This window comes from Alternaria hordeiaustralica, assembly GCF_023758085.1.
Source record: "Alternaria hordeiaustralica strain BMP 2776 chromosome Unknown scaffold_7, whole genome shotgun sequence".
NCBI lineage: Eukaryota > Fungi > Ascomycota > Dothideomycetes > Pleosporales > Pleosporaceae > Alternaria > Alternaria hordeiaustralica.
In genome coordinates, this window is record NW_026056779.1 from 1237228 (window position 1) to 1246777 (window position 9550).

General features: G+C 51.8%; 2 protein-coding genes across 2 annotated transcripts; both read left to right on the forward strand.

The window, feature by feature from the left end:
• Positions 1-2212: 2212 nt before the first annotated feature.
• J4E84_004831 (uncharacterized protein) lies at positions 2213-3115 on the forward strand (the record flags this gene model as incomplete). The annotated part of the gene is made up of 1 exon (XM_049387432.1): positions 2213-3115. The coding sequence occupies one exon, from the start codon at positions 2213-2215 to the stop codon at positions 3113-3115; it is 903 nt and encodes a 300-aa protein (XP_049245205.1).
• Positions 3116-4523: 1408 nt separating this feature from the next.
• J4E84_004832 (uncharacterized protein) lies at positions 4524-8993 on the forward strand (the record flags this gene model as incomplete). The annotated part of the gene is made up of 2 exons (XM_049387433.1): positions 4524-4530; positions 4729-8993. The coding sequence occupies 2 exons, from the start codon at positions 4524-4526 to the stop codon at positions 8991-8993; spliced, it is 4272 nt and encodes a 1423-aa protein (XP_049245206.1).
• Between the last annotated feature and the right edge of the window lie 557 nt (positions 8994-9550).

Consider the following 9550-nt stretch of genomic DNA (forward strand, 5'->3'; position numbering starts at 1 on the left):
CAAGGGACAGGAGCAGTAGGAATGCAATGAAAAAACGAGCCAAATCAGGATCTCCTCGATGACGTAGGATGTGATGCTTTTTGATCTTAGACTAACTGCAGAGCCGCTTCGATATCGCAACCCCAACTGCCGGCCGCGCAGAACAAATGTGTGTGTTGCGGTATCGTCCGTAGAGTGCCTTGGGTGCTGCATGTACTCTGCGCCAAGCATCGAATGCGCATCAATCAGGCTGATCTTCTTCACATGCCACATATCAGGTCATGGCTATCGAGATCACGACTAAATTTTGCGGTAAAATATGCCGCGCCGGTTGTTGCTCACTCTTGCGAGCTGTTCTCCTTTCAGCTAATGGTACTGCATCCACGATGTTGCAATGGGTTGCAATTTTCAGCTAGACTTTTATCGCAGAAGCCTTCGACCAACGACGAGTATACCTTGATGTCGATTTCGCTTCCATGTCATCGACAAACAACATCGAACCTGCATGCTAGCACTATGCAGATGCCTGTTGGATGAAATACTACCGGTTATTTTGGTCAATTGCTTGAGCTGCCTAAGCATCAACATGGCTGACGGGCATGTTTCCGGATGCGCACACCAACTCAGCGCGTCGCCTGCTCGGAAGATGCGCAGCCGCAAGCCATGTCCACTCCTCAACCTACTCACCGCCATCAGATTGATGAGTGAACTCGACGCACATTGATAAGGAGTCTGATAGTAAAGCCGTATGACCAGCCGTACGAGTCACAAAGGGGCAGCGCAAGAGCCATGGTTGCTTCTTGGCGCCGTCGCACGTACGCTGGGTGCAGCCGCGTAGAAGCAAGTGAGGCGCCGCGTGGGCTCAAAGGAAGGCCGGTATTTGTCGCGTGGCAGAGGGCGTCGTACGCAGGGTTTTGGCTGTCTATTTGCTTGTCTGGCATGGGTGTGGAGATGGAATGTTTCACGACGTTGGAGAATCGGAGCGAATGTTGCAAGTACGGGGAAGGCGATCTGAGGAAGGTTGAATTGCGCAGGCTGGCGCTTACTCTGCTTTGACGCACGCATCAGATTGTCGAAACATGCAAGCTGCTTAGAAGAGAGCTCTTTGTTGCTTCAGGCGACCCGGGGCTGCGAGTCCGTTGTTTTGTCATGGTTCCTGGTGCTGGTGCTGGTTCCATCGACGGCGGACATGTTGAGCGCCTCGCTACCGGCTGCGCTTACGGAAGTTCCGCGCACGATCTAGCAACGCCTGTCGGTCCACTCAGTCCCTTTCGCATCCGCACACCTCAACCCAGCATCACACCGCTCTGAAGCTGCCCTCAGTCTGTGCCTGCCCTTGCAATTTCACACTCCCAGGCGACTGCTGGACAATCGACCTGGCTGCGTCGCGTTATCTGGCATTATCTGTCCACGCGTGGCTGGCACCCCAGGTGATTGGCCCAGGGCGGCACTCTATCAACGCATGTGGGTTGCTGCGAGGGAGGCACGAATGCGGAGCCTGGCATGCCACCACGACAATCAGCGGATCCGTGGGCGCGCGGCAGGAAAGAACCGGGAACGTGTACCGCTGAGAAGAGCTGATTGAGGCAGTGTGTCATGACGAATTTCTGATGAGGCCCGTTTTACTGAGGGTCCGATACGCTCGGGGGCGGCGTGCGAGGATTCGGTGCTCACGTTGGCATTGGCCTTAGATGTCTGACTATTGCTCCCCGGTACATGGTCCACACTTGTACCCACGGTAGGTCGAAGCGCATCCCAATTTCCTTCCGTCAGCCTGGGAAAGATTTTCAGACCCAGCACTAAATTAGCTCCCGTCTTTTAAATATTTCGACACCCCAGCGTCTTTGTTTCGAGATTCCTCCTTTCACGCGCACTCAGTGAACCACGCTCGTCGAAGGCTTGCCTCGCTCCTCATAGCGACACAGTCGTGCACCTGCACGCAGTGACCGGCGGTCTTCGGCTAGTCACTTTCACAACACACTCCTGAAGTACCGGATTTCCATACCTCGTCTACCAACTCGCCTCTGTTCAAGCGGAACCTCGCAGCATCCAACGTTACCACTGGCGATCACGACCACGTGCTTTGCCCGACGGCAGACTTTGCTTCAAGAACTTTCCGGAGTACTTGCCACCCCCGGAATCTCAGACCCACCACCACTGCCGACTGTCCCCGGAGGACATCACCGACAGTGACCAAAGGAGTTTTATCAAACGTTGTTCGAAAACCATTGACATGGCGCCCAACCTCTTCATAGCCACTCAAAAGGCCTTTGCGCCCCACAAGTGGTTCAAGTCGAACAAGGCAGAGCAGTCATCCAAGGTCGTTGAAGAGTGGACCAGCCCAGTACCCGGCCAGTACGAGAGTATCCCCGGACGAGGCTGGTTCCTGATCGCAACTCTCAAGGACGATTCCAAGCCAGAAGGCCACCCCAGTTCATACATCAAGTCATCAACCGGCAGAGTGTACATCCCCCTCGACCGTCCTGTTCCTCTGAAGTACTCCCATGCTATCGGTCGTTATTTCTTGGAACCTGAGTTCAACAAGCGCAAGAAGACTGTCATGATCAAGAACGACAAAGGTAAAGAAGTACAAGCAGGCTTCTTCCGGGTTGACGACGTGGCTTGGGTCAAGTGCTGGGACGAACACGATACCTTCATTCCTGGGAACGCAAATGGCGCCGCGGGCTATCAACGTTGGGTCTTCGATCAGCAAACACAGCAATTCCGTCACATGATCAAGCGCGACGATCCCAACTACGTTCGGTCCCGAAAGAACTCTCCCGCTCGCGATGCCGACAACCGCAGCCAAGAGTCAGTAAGCACTGAGTATCGCACTAGCCGTCCTGGTAGCACCAAGAACGGCTTCAGCGTTGCTAGCACAAGGGCCAACAGCTTCCGCTACCAGCCTCCGACTCCTACATCAAACCCGACTAGCCAACGCCCTTCAAGACAGAGCAGCCCCAAGCGCAGCGACAGCATACCTCTTGAAGAAGCCAAAATCGCCCTCAGACGTTTGGCTAGGGAACACGAGGAAGCCGCAGCTGCGTTGGCTCGATCTCGCATGAAGCGCACCGACTCCAAAGGTCGCGTGGAGCAGATTGAGCGCGGCCGTGTTTCCGAACGGGTCGGTAACTAAAAGTGTTTTACATTCGGCGTTCGGCAAAGCGAAATGATGGCGCCCGGCTATCCTGCGACATGGAGCTTGGCATTCAACACGTGGTGGTACCGACTTCACGGTGCTACGACTCCCCTTTACAATCTTGTAATCTTTCTAGAGTCATGATTTCCTTTTCACGGCCTGAGGTTCAACGTGTTCAGTTCGTTAGCGATTATCGGTCCTTGTACGGCTGAAGGCCAGGTGGAGTTCCATTTTAGGTTTCGTTTTAGACTTTTGGCGCTTCACTTCTTCTTCTTCTTCTTCTTCTGTACGGCGCATTACTACAAGGGCATCATGCACGGTATACCCAGATATGGTTTAAGCCCTTCGCGGCTCTGTTGTCAAGCTTCATAGACATTGTTTTGTAGGTACAACGTGGCGAATGTATCATCTTCTCATGCGTTCGCAATGCTGTTTGCGCCTTTCATCCACGTCATTAGACATTCGCAGCTGTTGTATACCCCTTGTTAGCTGTTGGTTCCTACGTGTAGAACAGTATCATAATCTTTGCGCGTGCTGTGTGCTGAGCGCATTCACCTTCGCCTCTTTCTTTAGTATACCAGCCTTAAATCTAGCTATTCTGTCACGGCGACGACACTTCAATACTGCGAGTCGCTTCACGCATACCGCGCAACTTCACGCAGAATTCTTTCCTTGAAGCAACTGTCACGTCTCCAGCTCTTTTCCTTTACATAAAGTACGCTGTTTCCGCAATTTGTCCTTGTACCCTTCTATTGTCACGACATCGATTTTGATCTCTTGACAACTACCATATCAGCATTCCCGCATATCAGCATTCCCGCATATCAGCATTCCCGCATATCATCATCTGCTAAATCCAGGCCGTTCCGCAACCAAGCAAGCCTCCTACATTTCTCTGAGAATCAAGATACGACTACTGCTGGAAGTCTTCTGTACGAAGATGCCGCGATCATCGAGAACAGCAGGTGCGGAGCATCACCGTCGAGTCCGTTCCACGCACGGCTACAATGACCGAGAAGACCATGTCGCTACAGGCCACCGAGCGCACTCTACTGTTCATCCACGTGTTGTCGAAACGGAAATCAGAACCCTAAGCCATGATCTTGCCCTCGCCTTTTCTCAGATAGAGGTGCTCGAAGGAGAGCTCGGCTTGGCTGATCAAGAGATCAGGTTGTTGAGAGAGGAGAACGCTATGTTGCGAGAAAATAACACGACGCTGAAGGACTGTCTGGACGGCCGAGACGATGCCGAGCGCGAGGTGATAACGGAAATGGAACGCCGCCTTGAACATCTACATGAGGAGTTACAGGACCTAGATGCCATTCTGCAAGCAGTCATGGATGCTGTGGGCGTGACGGACGACAACAAATCTTCTGGGGTCTACTTTGAGGGGGACTGGGAAGACATGGCGAGTTTGTGGCGGGATGGTCACAATGAAGGGAATGCAAATCATGCAAGGAGCGATCGAGCACCTGTTGATCAGCAACAAGTGGACAGCAGTTTTCCGCACGAGTCGATGACTGATACGAACGATTCTGGTCCGTCACGCCACTTCGAGCGCAGCAATGCGCCTAGCCCGGAAGGAAGACGTTCACAGCAAACTTGTCCAGATACATTGCGACAGATCGAAACGGAAATGACTCTCCTCCGACTCCAGAATCGTATGGAAAGAACCGAGGCTGGAATGAGAGCCTTGACAAGCCGATGCGATGCGCAAGACCAATGGCATGATCTACTGGTTGATATGTTACATAGACAGGAGATGATCTTGGCGGATATACTCAGTACTATCTACGAGGCGCAAGAAGAGTATGACGATGACGACGACGACGAGCCATACTGTACGTGCGGTGAGCGTGGAGATGACCTTGATGCTGGAGATATGAATGCGACATTAAGAGGCGGAATGGGTGGGAGAGACGAAGACGAAGAATTCGTGTATGATTATGGTGGGTACACGAATTGGGATCAGATGGACGCTTCGTCGCAAAAGGAGGATGTGAATGGGAGCCAGAGTAGTGGTCGCGATAGAGAGATCATCCGAGAATTGCGACAGCAGGTTGAGCTCTTGAAAGAGCAGGTGCGTGCGCTTATGGAGACGGCGCACCGGGACAGTGTTTCTCGATCGAGAGACCGCCAAGAGGGAAAAGAAGATGAACCAAGTCTGCGTGGTGGAAGTGGAGAAGAGGAGGTTCATCACGATGGCAGTCGCGAGCATGCTGATACCAGCAGCTTCCCTACTCTCACCCCAGCCTCACCACACTTGCTTTTTCAACGAGCCGCAACTCGAGTCGGCAACTCGACCATCGAATATATCCTCGTATATCTACCTCCAGGTTTTGTCATTCCCGGAACCAACAATCCCGAGCTTGTTTTCCACAGCGCCGCGACAATCTACTATTTCCCAACAGGAACAACAGAGGATTTCGTAAAACGAGAAGCCTGGAAGCAAAAGGCTTGTGGAAACGGACACTGGCAAGAAGTCGCGATCCACAAAATACAGTCAAAGCATGTATTCAAGAGCGCGATCGCAAGCTGGTGGAAGACCATGGGACTAAGCTGGAATGTCCTGACGGGTGGGGACTGGAACTTTGACGGAGATGAAGGTGATATGTATATGGTCAACGACAATAACCTCTTCCTCACAAAGCGCACAAGAGAAGTAGCCGGTGCACAAATCCGCGGCGGAAGTGGCTACGAAACCGACCCATCATTCGCGAACGAGAGCTCAGCGAACGATTCTAGCAGTATGTTTGAGCAGCTCATGCAAGAGGCCGCGACATTATGTGTGGGCCCTCCAACCTCTCAACGTGGAGACTTTTGGATGACTCTGGCCAATGTACTACAAACACGCAACTGCTTTCTCGAACGAGAACTCGAGAACTTCAAAGAACTAAATCACAGTCTCATGCAGGACCTACATTGGCAGATGGATGTACAGGTGGAGATGGAAGAGCGGGTTGAGGCCGCACTGGTAGAAAAGAACGCGATCGCTCAAGACCTGGAGGTTCTCAAGACCCGCTTGATGGTTTTAATCGAGAGTACTACATCTCGTACGGTATGCACGGATGATATAGAAGACGTGGTTTTGACTGACGAAATCCGTATGGAATCGTCAGGCCTAGGAACGATGCGAGGTGGTAACGAAGACCCATCATCACCAGCGACATCTACGAAGGACACGACTCCACGAGCATTCCCCTCCGATCCTTCCCATACATGTGCCACTATCACAGCAAATTCCTTCGACTTCTATCCAAGAAAATCCATCATTGTATTTGCTGGTGCCTCTCCGCACCTATACCAGTTTCCTCACAGGTCGACACTGCCAGAAATCTGTCGCATCCTCGAAACTAATGACGGGGAAGAATCGCTCGCCAACGATCCATATATCGCGCGCGTCTTGGAGATCATGAAGATCCGCGAAGAGATGGGCATAGAGTTGCCCGAGAACATTAGCGATGAGCGTGTCACTATCAGCATATGCGATGTTCCGAGTGATTGTTACTTGGATCGCGAAACGAAAATAGCTACATGGGAGGTGCATGAGGAAGATATGGACGTTCTCGGGAAGCTACTAACGAAGCTTGATATCGATCTAAAAACATCCAAGTCGTCTACCAGTACCTCGGTCAGAACCGCATCGAGCGAAGAAGAACAAGACTACTACCAAGATGTTGGCGACTTGGTCAATGCGCTGAATGACGCAGTCAAAGACGAGTTCGAGACCAGCTCGCCGAAGTTCTGTACGTGTCGGGTACATCCTGTAAATGACAGTGAGAGCTTCTCTGAGATGAAAGAGGTAACGGAACCATGTTTGTTACCCGTTCGCGGCGGTGGTAGTGATTCTGAGTACTGGAACCATGATGCACACGGCAACCGAGAGTTCCCGCTACAAAATCCCAAGTTGCCTGCTGCACCAGGTGTTCCACCTATCACTCCGAAATCCTATGGTACGCTGGCACCGAATACTCCTAGCTTAAGTTCAAACGAGGCGACCATTACGGTAAAAAGCCCCTTGAGCATACGACTGGGTCGCCTCATGTTCCCTGCCAAGTTCGTTCAACGGCACGAGGATAGCATCAGCCGCTTTGACTGGCAACATACTAAGCGACTGAATCCTCAGTTCAGAGACAAGCGCTCCAGAAGTTACAAGTATACAAGAGGTGCTCAATGCGAAGTCTGGGCTATGCAGCTGGACGAACATCGAGAGCACTGCGACTATTGTCAAGCAATGTTCATTGAGGAAGACTACGCTAGAATCAATGCTACATCTACGTATAAAGACGACGCTTCGAAGCCGCCGATAGGAGCTAGAAGTTCTTCGGAGAACACCATCTGGCCTGGAATCCGCAATGAGACAACCCTCCGCACTGGTGACCACTCAGACTCCGGCTTGAGGGGCGGTGCCGGTCATGAAAGAGATCTGGAGCATGAAGGCGAGGAAAACGAAGACTGGCGATCCGAGTGGGAAGATCTAGCTGGTCAATCTCAATCCTCGGGTTATCAGCCTCGCACGTTCCGTAACTCCAGCACGCTTTCCACAAAGACAACGACTTCACCTCCTTCGCCCGTTGACCGCAACTTCCGAAGACGTCATTGGCCTCAGCCAGCAGATGTTCTTACTGCCGAAGAGTTCCTAAAGACAGAGCCTTGGATCTCAGATCCCGAACATAGGAAGGTGGATCGCCGCGAAGTTCGCACAGGTGAGTTCCCTAAACCACCATACAATACCCGGCATAAGAGTCCTGACAGTCTGACGCCATCAAAGACTAGTAATCCCTTTTTACTGGAGATGCGAAGGTCAAGACATGAACCAATCCTTGAGAGGCCACTTACGAACTGCGACTCCCTATCCATCAAAGATAGCGACAGTGTATTGGAACTCAAGGCTGAAGCTTGGCTGGACAACCCGAGGCCGGCACCCTCAATCCCCTTCCAGCGAAGTTCTGCGGCGCTGCGGCACGACACCGCAGACTCACATCATGCTGATTCCATCGATACATCCGCATCTACATCTACAACGCAGACCAATTTGGTACCCAAAGAGCTGTCATTCAGAAGTGATCGTCATGAGTTCTTCCCAGCCAGCAGATATCGCACCGTATCAGATAATGCCTCCAGTATGATGACGCGAACAAGGCGCAGAGACGTGCCTTTGTCTGAAATCTTGAGTGATGAAGCTTTTGAGGAACACGTCAGGTTAGGACCTGTGGAGACACCCAACCCCCGAGCACCGAGGCCAAAACTGGGTGTGAGGCTGCGCAACAAGTGTGCAGAGCTCTTGAATTTGCTCGCTGTGTATATTGCAAAGTTGAGTCAGCGACTGACGGCCAGGGCTTCAGAGACACCGATGTACACACCTAAAGTTTCTCGCGCAAAGACTCCAAGTTCGAGCGCGAAGCCGAGGAAGAAGTTTAAGAAGAGAGTTTCAAAACTACCCTCTCAAATACCAGTAGCGCCAGCGCCGTCAAGAACGGAATGGGAAGCCTGGTACATGAATCGACGACTTCCTTACCTACCATTCGACAGATCACTTCCGGTCACACCTTGCGCATCGACTTCAACTCTCATCAAGGCCTTTGAACCCAAGGGGAAGTTTCCTGCAACGCCTCGGGCTTCCTTCTCACGCATCGACTGCGCGCGCATCATCGCTCAGGCACAGGACAGTGCACATGCAAACTTTGTGAGCCAAGGGACGGACGAATGGCATGTGCCAACCGTTGCCGGGCCATCGGATCTGGTGAAGGAAGCGCTCATGTGGTTAGATTATGAAGATAAGTCGGGGAAGATAGGAAAGACGGTTTTTGATGGAAACATGGCAGACGAAACTGAGTACGATTATTCCCGTAACGCCAAGCTGGCGGTAGTGTAGAGGTGGAAAGTTCGATTGAATGGTAGTCTTTGCTAGTCTACAGACTCACAGCTCTCTGTCCCGAATGGTTCTATACTTTTGATACTTCATGTTTGCCTCGTGCTCTCTGGTCATATTCTGCATGAAGGTCTGGGCAAACTCCGTTTTGACCGCCCATGAGGCTGTTATGCGTAAGAACTGTATGAAGAAGACCGTCCAGACTAGCTGGATACCTTCGATGAAGATTATCTGCTTGTAGGCTGGAGCGAGTATGAAGGCAGCAAGGCGAACAAGCGGGGTGACGGAGAAAAATGTGCCCAGGAAGTTGAAGATAAGGTGCTAGTCGGCACGTTAGTGAAATGCCATGCCGAAAAATGAAGATAACAACTTACTTCGCCCAAGCCCTTGAAGATCAACATTGGTGACTTCATCTTGAGAATCTGCCGAAGCATATGCTCCACGGTGAATATGAACAGCATGCCAACTGTCATGTCGAGCACCCATTTAACGAAAGTATTGCGCCAGTTCAATGACGCTCGATGAACTCTGCCCTGTGCGATCCATTTCTTCACCACCTC